Source organism: Saccostrea cucullata, unplaced genomic scaffold (genome assembly GCF_032062105.1).
Source record: "Saccostrea cucullata isolate Sc308-1 unplaced genomic scaffold, CSIRO_AGI_Scuc_v1 ctg628, whole genome shotgun sequence".
In the NCBI taxonomy this organism is placed as follows: domain Eukaryota; kingdom Metazoa; phylum Mollusca; class Bivalvia; order Ostreida; family Ostreidae; genus Saccostrea; species Saccostrea cuccullata.
The window spans coordinates 274,864-293,686 of record NW_026927928.1 but is presented as its reverse complement, the minus strand read 5'-3'; the positions used below and the strand labels follow the sequence as shown (position 1 = coordinate 293,686).

The following is an 18,823-nucleotide window of genomic DNA, read 5'->3' as shown; positions in this document are numbered from 1 at the left end:
CTTGCAAACTTGAATCTACACCACATGAAGATGCCGCCATATAGGTATGACCATTCATGGCTTTGCTGTTCTTCAAAAGAAGAATTTTAAGATTTTCCCCATGTATTCCTATGTTAAACTTTTATCCCTCAATGTGGCCGCATCCTACACACCCCCACGGGAGGGAGGGGGCGTCATAGTTTGAACAAAGTTGAATCTACACTACCTTGGGATGCTTCCACCTGACTTTCATCTTTCCTGGCCCAGTGATTCTTGATATTAAGAAGAAGATTTTAAAAGATGCCATTAATCTTTTTCATAGTTTTATAAGAAGAAGATGAAAACTTGTGAAAAGTTTACAACGACGCCAACAACAACAGAGACAACAACAACAACAACAACAACAACGACAAACAACGGATAAATTTTGATCAGAAAAGCTCATTTGAGCCTTCGGCTCAGGTGAGCTGAAAATGACATTTTAACTATGCTTATTTCTATAATAAAATAAATGTTTAACTTCTATATATCTAATTTCACAAGCTTTTGATATAATCAGATCAACCTCTCTATGGTAGCAAAAATGGGAACATCAGAACCAAATAAGCAGATATTTCGACGGTGTTTTTCCTGAGTATGCCAGAACAAATTTAAGATTCCAGTTACTAAAAATGCAGTAGCAACAACGGATGCCGTCAAAATGCACTCAAACGTCATTCCATCGTCGTAATAGCTTTTGGCCAACAAAATGTTCACAAAGACATCATTGCAAAAAAATACCACAAAAAAAGGGATGGCAAAAACATCTATGCAAGGAAATAGATATAATAACTGATTTTCTATCTGTTTTGATTCGTCAAAGCTGACTGAAGAGTCGGCAGCCTCCGAATGATCCATGCGTTGTCCGACCAAATTGCTGGTGCCTTCGGAAGCACTTGGATTCTCGGTTGTAGATTCTCCGGTTTGTAATTGGACTTGGGGTCCGTTCCTGACCGGTTTGAGACACACTTCTTCATCGTCCACATTAGGTTGGTCAGCTAATTCTCTTATCAATTTCACTTCACACGCTATGCTGTCAAACTGGTTCTCCATTTCGTTATAATGATTTGAGCTGAAAAATTCTCTCCCACGTTTTACATTCTCAGAACTGTTCCATTAGTTCCAGGAAAAATAGTACTGAACACACAAGTCCTGTTTCTAGATCAATCGTGTCAATACACAATTAAGCGTAAATACCCAATAGTACACGACAAAACCCAACATGATCGGAGACGCACTAGGGCGCTTCTTTTCAACGATTCTATAAATATCTTGCAATGCATTTAATTATAAAAACAGAGAGAATACTATCTGGAAATATACCGTGTAAGTAATATCATTGATATCCGTGGAAACATAAAGAATACTTTCTGGAAATATACATATTTATCTTAAAGAGATCCATAGAGACTAAATATTTTGGTCTGGAGTCTGTATATGGTTCTTTCTATAGGAAATAGAGGGAAAACGAATGTACTATAAAGTATTTGAAGCAGAAAATTGCTGGAACTCGGGGGTTTAAACGAATAGCAAATTGCTATGAAAATCTTTATATTTTGATGGATTTAAACCTTTACGAAAGGAAAGCTTTATGGTGTAAGGAAATATGATACAAACAAAAAAATGGATGTATGGATTAGTATAAATTCTTCTCTTGTAAATGAGGCAAATAATACATTTCTAAAATATCAAGAAATTGTTAACCTTCTATTATGTTGAAAATTGTACTTCTCACCAACCAAACTTCATAATCTGTATGTGTGTTTGTCACTTCAAATTCCATTTTTATGAAACTTTGAATAAAATATAAAAAACACTATACAGTTAAACTTGTTCATTTTACTTCAATTAGCACTATTCAAGTTGTTATTTTTAAATTTTGTGACAAATGTTTGTATCATCTGTCAATCGAAAGAAGCGGTCGAAGTTTGGGAACGAAATCTCGAATGAGATTATGTGACAATGGTCTGAAATCCGGAGAGACACTAGATAAACATTTATGGTCAAGAGCTACGGATCTTGTTGAGATAAGAAATACTAGTAGATATTATACAATTATTCATAATATCAAATATTTGATGTAATAAGACAACATAACGTAGCTGTAGTTGTCGGAGGAGATGCTAAATGCTGTTCACCAGAACACACGGCTAAATATGGATCATATAGTTTGATGGACCTGGAGCTGAGACAGATACTTGATGTTCAACTAGTTCAGGTAAAAAGAATGCAGAACCTCTGTTTGCTATATATTACTTCAACATTCAGCACTGATTATGTAATGTTTAATGTGTTAATATGGTTCGAATTCTCAAAACAATATATGCTTAACTTTTATAGAGCAATGAAGTCAAAAGCTCCTATTGGATGGAAATGGAGGGTTTGACAAGGTGCCTTAAGACAGTGGATGAGGAGGGTTTAGTTATTAGTGACCTCGTTACTGACAGACATCCCCAGATTAAAGCTTACATGAAAAAAGAAAGAAGTGATATCAACCATTGGTTTGATGTGTGGCATATGGCCAAAGGTAAACTCAGTTTACATGATACACTATTGTTTTATACAATCTAAAATGCATAGGGTATTCCTCATTGAAGTTATTAAACTGAATAACTATATATAATTATCATTTAATAATTGATTTGTGTTTTTTAGGGGTGTTTAAAAAGTTGGAGGCTATTGGGAAGAAAAAAAGTACAAGCAAGTGGGTGATTGGTCACGGTCAGTCTCAAACCACCTATACTGGTGCGCGGCATCTAGCGAAGGAGATGGTGAATTGGTTTCTGAGAAATGGCTGTCTATCCTCAACCATATCACTGATGTTCACCAGGGTCATGGAAAGCGATTCCCCAAGTGCTTACATGGTGACCTGGAGGACAGAGATTGGATTAAGAAAGGTAACTTTGTAAGCATGGGTTTGAAAAATAACAAAAACATTTCTGAGTCCCTAGTTTGCAGATATACATTATAAGTTAGTACATTATGAAGCACTATTGATCTAAACTACTAAATTGTATCCTTATTATGTTCCCCAAACGAAGTTTGGGAACATATTGTTTTTACTCTGTTTCTTATTATTATTTTTCTTCTTCCTGGGTACTTATTTGTCCGCGAATGATCTTGTAAACTATTCATCTGATTTAGGTTTACTAAAACCTTTTTAGGGTAAGTAGACATGTTATGTAGATTTGCGGAATCAAAGTCAATTTGCGCGCACCTGCTTGCAAGAGCGCGCACGTGCAACATGTAAAATGACCAATATAATTGATATAGCCGTAACTTTTCTATTTTTTGATGAAATGTGTTGAAACTCAGAATATAAGAATATATTAGTATTATAGACAAGAGGACATGGTCAAATTATCATGAACTCACGCGCATGCACGTGCGCTTCGCTCTGAATGGCTGAAACAAAAATCTCAATATCTTATTCGTTTTTTGACGAAATACTTTGAAATTTAAAACATAGTCATGCATTAAGATAACTTATGATATGATATAAAATAATTTTCATGAAATCACGCGCATGCACGTGCGCTGCATTCTGATTGGCTTTAACTTTAAATGGCTATAACTCCCTTGGTTTTCAGCCAAACAGGATGGGATTTAGAACATAGATAGTCGTAATGAACCCCTACAGAAGGGTATGGTCATCATGCACATGCATGCACGTGCGTGCACGTGCAATACGTATAATTATAAACGCACTTGATTTAGCGTATTTTCGATTACTTTTAGATCAAATGCCTTGATATTAAGTGCATTAAAATAAATTAATAGTGTAGATACAATGATATGGTCATTCCGCATATGCATGCAAGTGTGCGCACGTGCAATGCAAAAATTTGCTATATACTTGGTATACTTTAGGAAAAACGTTGTTTAAGTTTAAGATGCATCAAGTTTAGTTTATTTGATGAAGCTCAGGGGGAATGAGGCACCAAAATGAAGTTTGGGAGCGTTTAGGGAACATCTGTAACGGTTCCCGTTACAATTAGCACTAGTTTGTTTCAGGTAGTCTAGCTTTCCATGAGATGGAAAAGGTTGTTAATGGCAGACTTTTGGTACAAGACATCAAGAAACTCTCCCCTGCAGAGCAAACTTCAGCCCTGGAAGCATACCACAATGTTGTGTGTCATTTTGCACCTAAAGCTCTGCATTTCTTTTATGGTGCAATGAAGGCCAGGTAAATATTTTCTCCTTTTATTCAAAACTCAAATGCTAAAAATGTTTTTAAAGATTTTAATCATAAATCGCGAATGACACTGTTCTTCTCTTTTTCAGAATATACATTGCAGCCCTTCACTTTAACGAGAACTCCAGCCGGGATCAAGCTGTGAACAAAAATGGACAACTGATTTATTCTGTGTCATATCTCTCTTTTTTTTTTACAGATTATGCAATGGTTTTAAAGGCAGAAATGGAGCTGGCATCCCAAGCTGTTAAAAATAAAATTGTCTTTGAGTCTAAAACAGGGATAATGCTTTTGCTTGTTTATACATGTATTACAATCCTTAAAAGATTCCATTGATGCATACCTAAGGAAGTCAAAGTTAAACAAACATACAGTAAGTAAAATTTATAAAAACTGTCATATAACTGTGGTTCTTGTTTTTTGTTTTATTTGAAATGTATGCCTTAAGCCCTTTACAATTACAGTACACTCCCTACTCACACAAACATTCATGCAAAACCAGCTCAATTTTTTTTTTAAATTCTTTGACATAAGATAATGATTATTAAGAAACTGGCAATTCAAATAATTTTTAGAATTATAAAGTATACACCTTTTTAGTGCTGATTATTAGTTTAGACAGTATATAAATTCTGAATGTAACACGCTTTTTGATTGGCTAGAAAATTACATTGTAGTTCAAACTGTATACCCTGGGTTGTATACGTCACAATGACTTATCAAAACAAAAACATATCAATTTGCTTGACTTTACACTTAAATTTTGTACAGTTTAATGTCATATTTGAGGTGAAATTGTCTATTTTCCTAGTAATTAATTAATTATAAGGAATGAGCTTATTAGCTACTCAAGTTATACTGAATAACCATTGTTGGAACGCTTAACATTTTTATACAAAAAATATAGCGTAAACTGTCTCAATCCAGGTTATACTGTATAACTTGAGTAAATATTAAACTTGTTACTTAAATTAATACCAGGTATTTCTTTCAATCAGAATCATCTGTATGGATAGAATAAAATACTACTTCTTTATTTGTATTGCCAGGATTACCTTAAAATTTTACAAAAAAAACTACTTGTGTACTAATTCATTTTCTTCCAGTTGTCCATTTTCTTCTAGATATTCATAGAAGGATGTCTCTAAAACCCATCTGTTGAGACAATTTGCAGCAAAACCCTCATGTTCAGTGATGCAGGTTCCTCCTCCGGATCCCTCTTCAATCCTTGACTCAATGTCAGCATAAAAGTGGCAACATTTGCATTCTCTTGCAGTTGGCATAGAAATGCAGTTTTTACAGGAACACCTGCACCCAAAAATTTAAAATGATTCCCTCACTACAAGTGTGAAAATTAAGATTACCTTTCATAATTTTAAATTATTTTTGTAAAATCAATTTGTTTATCATGTTTATACTTATATTTTGTTCAATCTAAATTGTTTATACAAGAATTAAATCATCACATATATCTTAAATGGCTTTTTCGACTCTCAAGTATTTTTCTTTTTATTCTTGTCCTTCGTCGCTGTTCAAAAGCTCTCCTTTTGCTTCCTTTTCATTGTATACATGTGTATACCAATACAGGGCAATATGCTGATATGTACATGTACGTTACATGATGAACTTTTAATCCTAGAGTTAGCATACTTAAATCTATTTCTAAATACAATATTCATAGACTTTTTCTGTTAATAATTTCATAAACTTTTAGTTAATACTACGATAAGATACATGTATGACTTTGTACCAGTGCATGATCTGCATGTCTGAAGGTAGGTGTTCATCGTCGCTATGGACGCTGCCTTGTGCCGACTGCCCCGAGTCACTTTCATCATCCAGTGGCTGTCTTGCTGTCTCTTGTCTTTTAACTGGCTCGTATTGATACGGCTGCACAGTCATTTTAATAGTTAAGTCGATTTCTGGTATGCTTTCGTCCGTGTCACTTTCGGTAGATTCGTACAGCATGTAGACTGGTATTGCCCGTCTTTACCGTACGCAGGCAATTAATATTGACCGAAGACACAGAAAGTGATAGCGACCGAGCCTGCGTTAACGTCAGATACTCCGAGTATTTCGGACTAATTTCACTTGTGTATTCATTGTGACAAGACCTTTCAAAGAGTATAAATATTGTTGACTTTTTAACCTTGACCTCAGTTTGACCCACTTAAAAAACTTTATCATTCGACATTTTTTAACAGTATACTGTTCAAAAAATGTCGAATGATAAGGTTTAGGGGCCAGGGTATCGTATTTCACAGTTGTATTCTACATGTATGTGTCAAGACCCTCCTCTGAATACCAATAATTTTGTCCTTTGACCGTAACCTTTGGAGTTTGACTTGCATCTGAAACTTCAGCACTCAATTTGGCTACCATACGAGGACCCGTGTATCACAAACACACTTGTATACGTCAAATGGTATTTTAAAGTCTTAAATCTCTCCGCCAATGCATTCATTTGCTTTCACTGACTTATATATTGATTACCTTAATGACATTCAATAAACAAGTTAAAGGTTTTTCACTTCAATACATTAAACTGATCTTAGGAAGTGTCAACATTAAATTCAGGTGATTATGAAACCACGACAAATCACTCTGGTTAAATGACGCAAAGAAGGAAAAATCATAAATTCTACAAAAAACATTTATTCAACAAATGGCAGTTTTGGGGTGACATAATTTATAAAATGATATAATAAAAACTATATTAAAAACAAATCCACTAGAAACAATGCCAATTGACCCGTGATAAATCCACGGACAAAAGGAGCTATTTTTAGCCAAAATCCATATAATAAGTATAATAATGTTCTCAGTGTAAACAAACAAATAATACAAAAGGGCATGAAATCGAGATTTACCGGGACTGACATTCATGAAAGAAAATATCTGCACAAATCCAACTAATAAAATAAAGATAATGTTTTCGTGGGTTTTCTTGTATGGCCTCATTTTCGTCGCAAATGACCACGTGACCATAACAATCCAATGAAACGCTACTGTAATTGCAAAAATGATGTCGTTCATGAGAATAATCATTACTAATGCCATTACTCTTGGTCCTATTTCAAACGCTCTCCAGAGAAAATATCCCATTGCAGCAAAAACTGTTTTTTGCCTCGTTTTGTGCATAGCGTTGCTCACACGAAGTGCTCGATAGTAAGCGGTCACAGACCACGTGACAGATATCCAAGAGGAGAGAACTGTTAACAGTCGAATTATATCTGAAAATAACAAAGGGAACGGTTAATTGCTGCAGGTAAATTCAAATTTATATTTTAAAAAAGAGCAAATATATCATGAGACAACAGAATTAAAAAAAAAACAATATATTTATCTTTCAAAAAATTGACAGGTTATAATACTGCACACAAATACAGTTTTAAAATATCAATGTGAGTTCAATACAGCTCATGGAACTTTAATACAAACAGAAAAAAAATCTTACGACTATGAATCGATATATGTTCGCAGTCTTTGAGATTCTCTTGTTCTTTGAGAATGAGGTAGATTTGTAGAACCAGTTGGGGAGCGGATTCAATAAAAGCGTCAAACATTCTTAGTAGACTCGCATCTCGATCGTTGTAGATCATCTCTATATAATGGTAGTGCTTCTTACTGCCTTTCTGCTTGCTTCTATAGCCATGAACTAAGTATGTTATATTTCTGCAAAACAAAAGCAAGCATATGAGTTGTAATGCATGACTTGTACAAATAGGTACAACTATATATACATAAATATGTATTATAATAAGTTAATATAACATTGAATTATACAATATATGTACATACATGTCCTTTTTTAGTTTACTCAGTTGACCTGTTTTCGTCCGTCCTCGTGCGTCGTCCGTCGTGTTTTAACATTTAAACATAGTCAGCTTTTTCTCTGAAACCACTGAAACAATTTCAACCAATTTTGATATATAACATCCATGGGTAAAGCGGAGTATTATTTGGGAATTTTATGGCCCCTGCCTCCCTAGGGCTTATGGGATGTGATAAAAACTACTAAAATTAATGTAATCTTTAAAACATTTTCTTTTCTTATAATACATCAAGTAGCCAAACTGTTTGCATGTTTGTAATCAGCATTGAGCCTCTACCAAAATTATGAAATTCATGGCCTCAGGGTAAGGGGTTCTGGTGGTAGGGTGGGGCTGTAATGATTATATAGTGAAAATGCATTAATCTTCTCCTCTGTCCTTGGTATTATGAAAAAAAAATCTAAATACATAGTTATGATGAGGAATGTTGCCACTGCCAAAAATTGAGAATGTCATGGCCCCTTGGTCAGGGGTTCTTGTGTAAGGGTCGGGCTTTAATGATTTTATAGTGAAAATGCATTTAAATTCTTTGAAAATCTTCTCCTCTGCTCCTGTGTATAAAGCCGATGACTCTTACAATATTTCCTTTGTTACTGGGTATTATGCTGATGATCTTAGTACAAAGTAATGATGAGCATATTGTAAAGGCACGTACGTGTATGTATCACTTTGACCACATACCCCATATATGTTCTTTAGAAGATATACAGTGACCTAAATGATTTATATATATTTGGGTACTATTTATTAAGACCAAAAATTTTACGTAGTTTATTATTTTTTATTAAGACCAAAAATTTTACGTAGTTTATTTTTTTTTTATCTAACTTGAAATCCATCGTACCACTGTTCGTTTAAATGAGAAATGGATAGAACGCTGGGCAAGGGGAGGCGTAAAGGTTTAATGAAGGGGATAAAAAGGGAATGACAAATAGAATAGGTAGCTGTAAAGAAATTAATTGATTGTCCCCTCCCTATATTCTCCCATCAATACTCTTATTTCAAAATGACATGTCAAATGACATAAAGTCCAATCTACCTCTCTATGGTAGCAAATGGAAACATCAGAACCAATAAACAGACATTTTGGCGGGGTTGTTCCTGAGTATGCCAGATCGAACTTAAAATTCCAGCTACTAAAAACGCAGCAGCAACAACAGATGACGTCAAAACGCACTCAAACGTCATTCCATCGTCGTAATAACTTTTGGCCAATAAAATGTCCGTAAAGACATCAAAGCAATAAAATACCACAGAAATGCTGACGCCAATAAAATCGATGCAAGAAAATGGATAAAGAGGGTCGACCGCCTCTGATTGATCTGCGCGTCCTCCGACCAAATTGTCGGTTTCGTCCTCAGAATTCTTGCCTTCGGAAGCACTTGGATTATCGGCCGTAGATTCTCCGTTTTGTAACTGGACATGGTGTCCATTCCTGACCGGTTTGAGACACAGTCCTTCTAAATCCACATTAAGTTGGTCTGCTAATCGTCTTGTCAATATCACTTTACATTTCCGGTTCTCGCCGTGCTCCATTACGTTATGGTTTTGAACTGAAGAATCCTCTCCCATGTTTCACATTCTCCAAACCGTTGCATTAGTTCCAGGGAAAATCTTACAGAACACAGGTCCTGATTCTAGATCAATCGTGTCCATACATAAGTGTAAATACCAAATAGTGCAAGATAAAAGACTACATAATCGGAGACGCACTAGGCTAGGTCTTTTCCACGATTCTATAAATATCTCACAAGGCATGTAAACATATAGTATACTAATCTGGAAATAGTTCAAGTTCACTGGTCAATGCACTCGTTGTTAGCCCTTGTCAAAACACACAGACGACCCGACAACCTGTGTAAATATCATTTACTGCTAGGTCTATCGGATATGTGCAGGTATAATAAAATGTTCAATTAGTTATATACATTCATATACATTCATCTGAATTAAAGCTTAGTTGACCTAAAATTATATTATTTAACTTACCAAAGGTCCAAACATTCTAGATTCTAGATCTGATGAATGATATTAAGTATTTCTAAACAAAAATCATGGTAATTGATCATTTAAAACTATGAATTTGAGGTATAACAGTGTATAAAGTGATATTGTTGAGGGCGAGTTAATACTCCTATAACACATAATAATACCGTTTCCTAGTTTCTTTTCAAGCAAATAAAGTAAAATCTGTTTTAATTATAATTTCCCAAACGTCAGGAAAGTCATACTTGTCATGTTTGTGGAGGTAATGTCCATGTCGAACCCCTAAAAACAATTTCCGGGGGTGGGGCATAACCATTATGATACATTTTCAATTGGGGTGGCACTATGAGTCACCAAAAATTCCTTGACAAGCCCAAAATAAATAAATTGAGGTAGTCCGATCCCCAGGTTTATAAAATTAGCAGTTAAGAAATCAAAAATACTCATAAAAGTATCTCTAAATCCACAAAGTTACGTAAATTTATCCACAGATTTCCGTAGAGTTAAGGATTAAAGTTAAATCTAATCATAATAGGGAAATTGTCAAATCTCCAACATTTTTGCAGAAAAAGCGAATTAGAATATCAGCAATACATTTTCTTATTGCAAATTGATCAACAAATATATTTTAGGTTAAAAAAAAATAGGTATCCAGGCATTCAGAGAAATTGTCATGATTTTTATACTATTTTTGTATTTTTTGTCTTCTATTTCCGTCATGTATTCTATAATACATAGTGTAAAAGGCTTTTGCTATCACAAAAAGACACCACAAAACACTTTTTCTTAAATTTTCATATCATTCAAAATAAGCATTGGTATCTAAGGCTGGATTAAAGAAAATCTTATTTCTCTAAAACTGTATTAATTTTTTCCCCTTTTGTAGGGTACAAATGTCAACATTTGTTAGACCTTTTCTAAGACTTCCAAGAACCTTGAATCTTATAAAGATGAATAAAAATGAAAATTGTTGTATGAGAAAATTTCATTTTCAAGCTTCATTTTAATGCATTTCAATTTAAATATCAATTTTTGGAGGTATTCTTCCTGGCTGAGGATCGAATATCCTTAAGGTCATACGCAATGTAGTTTGAACTTTCTTGGGGGTTCTTCCTTGGAGTTGAAGAGTTCCACTAAATGAAGGACCCGTGTGTAATATTTTTAATGTCTATATATATATGGATTTGTACACCTCTTCTAAAACAATTTTTGATGAAAAAAAATCTGGAATTTATGTTTTGTAATTTTTGTACACTTTTCTTTAAATAATGCAAAAATTTTCACAATTTGATATCTTTTCGAAACCCCTTGTAACGCATCCTGATTTTTTGTCTAAGAACATGTAATGGTATTGTAAGTTTAAATTTAGAATATCTTGAAAAATTATCAGTAGCTATAGGTGATGTACGTTGCGTATGTCCTTAAGACAAAACAGAGAACAAGAGGCCCATTGGCCACATCATTCACCTGAGACAATTACATGTAAGATACTCATGTCGGTGCTTACATATCAATTTCACTTAAAAGCATAATTATAAGTTTTCTGTTCTTGAGACGAGGATATCTAAGGATACTTTGTAGTAAGTTTGGCCCAGTGGTTCTTGAGAAGATGAAAATGTGAAAAGTTTACAACGACGACAACTACAGACAAGGGACAAATTTTGATCATAAATGCTCACTTGAGCCTTCGGCTCAGGTGCATGAGCTAAAAAGGTCATTATTTATTGAAGGGACACAAGCAAATAGATCCTTTTTTTTTTACTGCAGTATTCTTTATAATAATCGGCAAAATTAAGGGGGGAGGTCCTCCGGTTCATACTGCTATGATGCTATTTCCAATCCCTGATTGATAATGATTATGATCGACACTTTCGGTCATTTAAGCAGTGAGGGATCTATCTCGAGACAGCACCTACTGCGACACGGGACCTCGGTTAATTCTGCCTCATTGGAAAGACCGGTCTCCACGTCCCATTTCTGGGTTCGAACCCGCGACGTAAGGATCAATTCCTTACACCGCGACCTTAATATATAATACGCTCTAGCTTCTGTGCCAAATAAGAAAATTTTATATTGTGTTGTCTTAATCCTATATGGATTAAAAATATTACAGATACAAGTGTCTATGGTAAAAGAGTTTGGAAGAACGTCTTAAAATCATTAATTATTGTTATACTTTCTATTTGTTAAAATGCCTCCTTGGCCCTTGATCGGTCAATAACACATCAGGTATCTTTTTCATGTATAAAAGCAAAAACCCGCTAGTTTAGACCTTACACGCGTACGTAAAAACGACATTATAAAAATGTTGTTTATAAAATATATTTATTTTTAAACATAACACATTAAAAACATCTACATGGACGATTGGATTAAGGCAATCAAATTGTCAATTTCATCTGAAACAAGTCTTTCAAAATCTGCTTCTTTCAGTCCGGTGTCGACATCAGTTCCCAAATCATCCGGGTTTATGATGTGACCTTTTTCATGTCTTTTAATATCTGAAATAGAAATACCTGTATTAAGAATTTAAGAAAAAAACTGCATTATTAAGCAGCTTCGATCATTTACCGGCAATGTAAAATAAAATATTTTACAGAATGAATGATATATTCCAATTTTGTTCTTTTAGAATTTTAAACTCTTGTCTACTATTCATGATTAATGTCCAGGTACTCACTTTTCTTTGCCCACCATTTCTGTAACTCCATCACGCCCATAAGCATCCAAGAAAATCCTGGAAACATTTTCTGAATGCTGTAATTACAAAAAGAATTCATATTATGAATTTTAAATACGGGAAACACAGAGGCATCTATTATAAAATTCCTGGGATATACTTTTAAAACGTAAACCGTTAATGTAAATAGATGTAAAATAGCTTTCTGTCATTTACTGAAATCAAAATTTATAATATTACAATCACTCTAGCTTAACAGAAGTCATTATTGCCACAGGGGCCTGTAACATATTGTATTTGATTTTACGTAATCACTATATATATACAAAAAGAGATATATAGTGATTACGTAAAATCAAATACAATATGTTACAGGCCCCTGTGATTATTGCTACTTACATTATTGGATTTGTGGTCTGTATTGAAAGATTATATTCAAGTCGATGCTAATATTTCAGAGATTAAATCTATGAGAAACTTTTAGCAGAAAAATGGCCGATATTCTTGGAGAAAATCTTTCCTTAGTATCTAATAACAAACTACTGCAAGTAGATTGTGACGTTATATCTATTATGACGTCACAATAATAATAATGAAAACGAGATTGATATCAACATCCCCTTTTGCAAATGGAACATTCCTAATGGTGTTGCAGGGGCAATACAAATCGCAACTTCTCGGGCTTTTTCGGACCTATTTTGCAAACAATGGTGGGAATTTTTCTCCATTGTCTCTATCTACAAGATATATACAATTAACATTATAAGAGGGTTTTTTTTAAAAATAAATGTCATTTCATTTTTTGATGGACACAAGCAAATGTAGTAGCCATGTTTTCTATTTTAGTATTCTACAGCTGTTCTATATATCAGCAGAATTATTGGGGCATATGCATTGCAACAGTAAAAATCAAGATGAAGATTAAAATGTTCTGGTTTTCAAGAGTAATTTTATGTGTGTTTGATGTTTGAACAGAACCTTTTTGTTTGTGTGTATGTTTTTTTTTTATTTGTTCTTTTGTTTTGCTTGACCATCTATACAACTAAATTTAATCTTTATTGATTTACAAACTGCATTCTTGAAAATGTTTATAAAGACAATCATGCGAAAGAATTTATAGAATGTAGTGACCATTTTGATATTTTGATAAGAGATTCTGAAATTGATACTGTTTTTTCATTGATGTCATATATCTGAGATTCAGAATGACTCGATCTATGACACCCCCCCCCTCCAATTATGAATTACTTATAGTGCTTTTCGCTGAAAGAAATCTCACACTCTCATACACGAGAATAGAATCTGATGTAATTGCATACATGTATACATCTCATTATAAGCGTCCAGCCCACAATGATCAATTTCTTCTGTCATATTTCTTCACAAAAATTTGTCCATGTTATTTGGAGCAACATGTGTCAGCCATAAGCTCGCCTGTTTCTGGGAGCTAAGGTAGTCCGATCCTCAGGATCTGAACATCAGCAGCGAAGTAATTGCTCACAAAAAATCTCTGAATATACGTGTAATGCATACATGTGTATTTATCGCGTTATTTCAGAATGTTTCTTTAATGTTCATTGTTATAATTAATATATTACATGTACTCGTATATCATACAATAATTAAATGATTAAAAATATAATCACATCTATCTCAAATTCATTTTCATAAAACGGAGATAAAAGCATCAGTTTTACAGTTAAATGCATTTTTTATTCAAGAAGGAATAAAAAACAAATACACTGTACAAGAAACTATTGGTTTCCAGGTATTCGATGGAAAACGTAAATTACATAATACACAATGTAAAAAGGCGTTTGTTGTCACTTACACTGCAAGACTTCGCTTCTTATGCTATCATTGCAAGACATCACTTGCATGACTCCGGGGTTATGAACTCTGGAGTTAGGGTGGTGCTCTACTAAACTACAGGAGTCTGAAGTTTTTATCATAAAAAAAATGCCCCCCAAAATTTTCCCACCCTCAAATTAAAAAAAAATTATTTGAGGGTGAGAAAATTTTATTCCACATTTTTTTGGACGATAAAAACTTCACAATCCTGTGAATAAACATATACATGTAGTAAACATGTTTAAAATTCTTTTATTTTTTAGCATATAAACTAGATGCATGATGAGCAAGAGTGTCTTTTCAAAATCTATATTTGTGGTCCTGGGGATATTTAATAGATTACAGTGAAAATATACCATTTCTCTGAAAAATCCTCTCTGATCCCGGGTATTGCGATAACAAACTAAGAACATAATTATTACAGTGTGAAAGGGTGCTTTCAAAATTGTGAATTTCCAATCCCTGGGCCAGGGGTTTGGTCTCTATTGATTTTATATGTTGAAAATGCATTAAATTATAAATTCTTTCAAAATCTTCTCTGTCCTATATAGTTTTATAGCAAACAAAGCGAGTGCATGATTATACATCCTTCTTTCAAAATTGTTACATTGTGACCCAAGCTTAACCGTCTCTTGTTGGAAAAATGGGACTCTTGATTATATATACAGTGAAAATGAACAACTTCTTGTGGCCATTGAATCAGGGGCTGTTACTGGGTATGTTAGGAGTCTGTCAGAGGGGCATTCTATTACTGTTCATGGTAAAAGTGCACAATTTTTATTCAGAAATCTTTCTCTGTACCAGTTTTATGATTTGAATAAACTTGAATATGAGGATGGTTCCATATAAAGTGAAATCACAAATTTTCGCAAGGGTGGGTTTAATTTTCGTTAGTTTCAAGCTATGAAGAGACCCATGCATTCATGTCCACCACGAAATGTAAAATGTTATATCATAACTACTCAACAATACTTCATCCACGAATTCAAATCCCCAAGAACCAAGAGTTTTTACTCATACCACGAAAAATTTGACCCCACGAAAATATGTGACTTTACAGTATTTAACTAATCATTTGATTTTAAAAGATTTTCCCTGTATATTCGTACTGTGCTTAAATAAGTAAACCTTTAATTTCCAATAGTGGTGCCAGCAATAATTGAGAACAACAGCCAGATTGACAAGATTCACAGATTTTACTTGAAATGTAAAAGAGAAACAAAAATTATAATTATAAGTCTATGATGTATTGTCTAATCATCTTGCATAAACTGTGGTGTTAACGGTCGATCTGCATGTACAACTCTGTTAGGCACTCCTAAGTCATAGGCTAAGTCATTCATTTCATCTGAAACAAAAACAGATTAAAAATTACTTAAATATGCTCCAGTATACAAAACAGTAATGCCATTGCCTGGGATCAAGATTTTCTAAACTGTCTCAGACTTACTCTACTTATATGGCAAAATCTATCACAGAGGAACATCTATTTATAACAGACAGCTAAAATTGTGTGGTCAGAGAACTTCGTACATTTATCTTTTGTTATTGGTTAATGCTTTTGTACTTTCTAATTATAGGTTGAAAAAATATACCGTTATGTTATTGTACGCATTATTTTGATTTATCCTTGCAGAACATGAAAGGTTTTGTTTAGCTCCAAGAAGTTTTCCGATTCCAAAATTACAAATACAGATATATATATACAAGCCAAAGGGGATTTTTTTGATGACTTGTTGTAATCAGTATTCAAGGTCATCTCACCATAGTATTTAAGCCACCCAATGTCTTTGTCTAGTCTCTTTATGGCCATCTTAATTCTCATCTGATCTTCCTGGAATACTTCTTCATAAGCCTGCAGCTCCCCTGAAAAAAGTCAGACAATCATTTAGAGGAAAGTTTCATATCATCAAAAAAATTGAAACAGACTGAGCTGTTACATTTTTTAAAGGAATTGTTAGAATACATTACAGCTGTATATACAGAAATGGGAATATACAGTGCTATGCGGACAAGAAGTCAGGTACTCATGCATTATTCTCCATCAAGATATTAATGTTAATGATTGAGTCATCAACATCTCAAAAGAGAACACTCATACATCAAAGTGTTAAAATATTATACATGTGAGTCCTATTAATCTACTTTCGAATGTATATACAGTCAAATCCCCCTCCCAGGGTTTGAAATTCACTATATATGTACAACTCGCAAAATACGAGTTAGATTATCCAAATCGCGAGTTAAAATTTTGTAACTCACAAAAATTTGCTAGCTGATTTTTTCTTTGTAAATTTCACCAGTGGAAAAATATCCTTTTCAAATGGAATTAATCTTTCTCTCTTTAGTTTCTGTATATATCTGCCATTTTTAAATGATTGAACATGTGCCATGTCTGATGATCATGTGGAAAATTACAAGTTTTTAAAAACATTGATAGATGGCGGTTTATGTTTAAAAGCTTTCATTTTAAAATTGCGAGTCATCAATACTCATCATTTGAAATTGAGAGTTCATTTTTTTTTGGTACTCACAATTATTTGGAGTTGTAATTTTCGGGAGTTTCTACCCCTGCCTCCCATCTTAATTGTGAAAAAAGATACATCTACTATATTATAGCGAGCGCAGCGAGCGTCGCAAAGCGACGCTCGCGAAGAGAGCTCAATAGACTAACGTGTATGAACAGAGGAAATTTGGATTGAAATCTGTACATACGTCAGCCAAATTTCTCTGTGCAACATTCCCAGAATTCCTGCACTACCCAATGTCCTTTGCGCGAATAAATCAAAAATAGTAAAAAAATTAAAGGAATATTGTTTCTTACCGAAATCTTAACGAAATGATTTAGCCTTACCTTATTCAAAAAAATACCCCCATGCCACAACACCGGCCTTCACCTTGCCCTTCGGAAATGATACAAATGACGTCACCGGAAACTTACGAATTTTGACGAAGTTATGTCGGTTGCTTCCGTGAAAGGTGGGGGTGGGTGGGTAGGTTAGGCTTATAGTTTTGTGATCTCTGGAAAACATGTTGCGGTGCATAGCAACAACTTACTTGAAAAGAACGATTAAATGCAATCTCTTTTCCATAAAACTAGAGTTTGCGTCCTAAGTCAACATAACTTTTCATCTGACGTCATACTTTCGTCACTTCAACGGTTCGGGTACTTCCGATTTTGTCGGAAACTTCCAAGAAGTTTGGAATCTCGATCCCGATGCTTGCGAAATGATTTCTTTTTATAGTTTTGTTTTATTCTTTTTGCTTTCTTTTTCTTGAATGATAGACAGTACATGTGTAGGTTTTTGATAGTAAATAAACTGCGCTCGCCCCAACGGTCACACCGTAAAACATATTAAACATAGTATAGTAGATGTATATATATTTTTTTCAACTATTTAGATGGGAAATGCTTATGTGTATGATGTTAACTGGTTAATGAAACATGAAATACTCACTCTTCTTCCTAAAGCCATACACTACTCCCAAAGTAAGAGCAAAATATCTTGCAGTCTGCAAATAAGGAAAATTTACATAAAACTTTATTTAAAATCATTGACATCACATGAATTTATGTGTTTACTTGAACACAAGTAGTAAGTAACACAGAACAGTTTACAAAGCTAACGATAGAGGAAATTCGAATTTTGACAATATTCAGTTACTCGTTTGGGTGCATCTAAATTATGCTCAAAACTAAGTCAAGAAAATAAACATGATCATCAAAGACAAACCTTTAGACCAGGAGAAACACCTGGGACATGTTTCCAGTATTTAAACGACATGGTTTTCGGTCGTGGAAGGTCAGTCGACACTGGAATGGCCCCAAAAACCGATGACAAGGTAAACTCACGAGGAGTTCCTGAAAAGGAGGAAAGAACTGGTTCGGATAAAAACGAATAAGAGTTGCTCCCACATATACTTTAAAATGTTCCCAGAAACTTTTCGGTAACAAAAATTCATAATATTTCCAAAACTTTACAAAACTTATATTTAACTCTATAGTTTTTACTATTTACGTGTGGAAAGGTTCGAGCCCCCTCCCAGATAATTTAACCCTGTGGCTTATGATGGACATTTCTTTCAATATACATTTATTATATATCCTACACTCTTTTTTATATAGTATTTGTGCATAGAAGCTTCATTTTAAATATTTTTGTATAGAACCTTTATTTTCTTTTACTTACCCTATTTTATGCCCCCATAATCAAAGAATTGGGGGGGGGGGGTAGGTTAGGCTTATAGTTTTGTGATCTC

General features: G+C 33.9%; 4 protein-coding genes, 1 long non-coding RNA gene and 1 pseudogene across 5 annotated transcripts; 1 reads left to right on the top strand and 5 right to left on the bottom strand.

Annotated features, from left to right (window-relative positions):
- Nucleotides 1-471: 471 nt before the first annotated feature.
- LOC134275899 (uncharacterized) lies at nt 472-1,383 on the bottom strand. Its single transcript, XM_062758179.1, has one exon. The coding sequence runs from the start codon at nt 1,069-1,071 to the stop codon at nt 535-537; it is 537 nt and encodes a 178-aa protein (XP_062614163.1). The 5' UTR covers nt 1,072-1,383; the 3' UTR covers nt 472-534.
- A 784-nt stretch (nt 1,384-2,167) lies between these two features.
- LOC134275881 (uncharacterized) lies at nt 2,168-4,549 on the top strand (annotated as a pseudogene).
- A 740-nt stretch (nt 4,550-5,289) lies between these two features.
- Nucleotides 5,290-6,242, bottom strand: LOC134275880 (uncharacterized). The gene is made up of 2 exons (XM_062758161.1): nt 5,964-6,242; nt 5,290-5,521 (listed from the first exon to the last, which is right to left on the bottom strand). The coding sequence occupies exons 1-2, from the start codon at nt 6,179-6,181 to the stop codon at nt 5,290-5,292; spliced, it is 450 nt and encodes a 149-aa protein (XP_062614145.1). The 5' UTR covers nt 6,182-6,242.
- A 629-nt stretch (nt 6,243-6,871) lies between these two features.
- Nucleotides 6,872-9,848, bottom strand: LOC134275879 (XK-related protein 6-like). Its single transcript, XM_062758160.1, has 3 exons — nt 9,086-9,848; nt 7,671-7,888; nt 6,872-7,446 (listed from the first exon to the last, which is right to left on the bottom strand). The coding sequence occupies exons 1-3, from the start codon at nt 9,616-9,618 to the stop codon at nt 6,872-6,874; spliced, it is 1,326 nt and encodes a 441-aa protein (XP_062614144.1). The 5' UTR covers nt 9,619-9,848.
- Nucleotides 9,849-12,379: 2,531 nt separating this feature from the next.
- Nucleotides 12,380-13,432, bottom strand: LOC134275872 (uncharacterized). The gene is made up of 3 exons (XR_009993941.1): nt 13,112-13,432; nt 12,713-12,789; nt 12,380-12,533 (listed from the first exon to the last, which is right to left on the bottom strand). It is a non-coding gene; the product is annotated as an uncharacterized LOC134275872 (long non-coding RNA).
- A 2,308-nt stretch (nt 13,433-15,740) lies between these two features.
- On the bottom strand, nt 15,741-18,452 carry LOC134275871 (uncharacterized). The gene is made up of 4 exons (XM_062758154.1): nt 18,298-18,452; nt 18,022-18,076; nt 16,328-16,429; nt 15,741-15,911 (listed from the first exon to the last, which is right to left on the bottom strand). The coding sequence occupies exons 1-4, from the start codon at nt 18,346-18,348 to the stop codon at nt 15,817-15,819; spliced, it is 303 nt and encodes a 100-aa protein (XP_062614138.1). The 5' UTR covers nt 18,349-18,452; the 3' UTR covers nt 15,741-15,816.
- Nucleotides 18,453-18,823: the final 371 nt, after the last annotated feature.

Coding starts and splice junctions, on each gene's coding strand:
- LOC134275871 (XM_062758154.1), bottom strand. CDS start 18,348: ATGTCGTTTAAATACTGGAAACATGTCCCAGGTGTTTCTCCTGGTCTA. Junction 18,077..18,297: donor GTGTTTCTCCTGGTCTAAAG/GTTTGTCTTTGA, acceptor CCTTATTTGCAG/ACTGCAAGATATTTTGCTCT. Junction 16,430..18,021: donor GTATGGCTTTAGGAAGAAGA/GTGAGTATTTCA, acceptor GACTTTTTTCAG/GGGAGCTGCAGGCTTATGAA.
- LOC134275879 (XM_062758160.1), bottom strand. CDS start 9,618: ATGGGAGAGGATTCTTCAGTTCAAAACCATAACGTAATGGAGCACGGC. Junction 7,889..9,085: donor CCATTTGCTACCATAGAGAG/GTAGATTGGACT, acceptor TTTGTTTTGCAG/AAATATAACATACTTAGTTC. Junction 7,447..7,670: donor ACATATATCGATTCATAGTC/GTAAGATTTTTT, acceptor TGTTATTTTCAG/ATATAATTCGACTGTTAACA.
- LOC134275899 (XM_062758179.1), bottom strand. CDS start 1,071: ATGGAGAACCAGTTTGACAGCATAGCGTGTGAAGTGAAATTGATAAGA.
- LOC134275880 (XM_062758161.1), bottom strand. CDS start 6,181: ATGCTGTACGAATCTACCGAAAGTGACACGGACGAAAGCATACCAGAA. Junction 5,522..5,963: donor GACATGCAGATCATGCACTG/GTACAAAGTCAT, acceptor TTTTGGGTGCAG/GTGTTCCTGTAAAAACTGCA.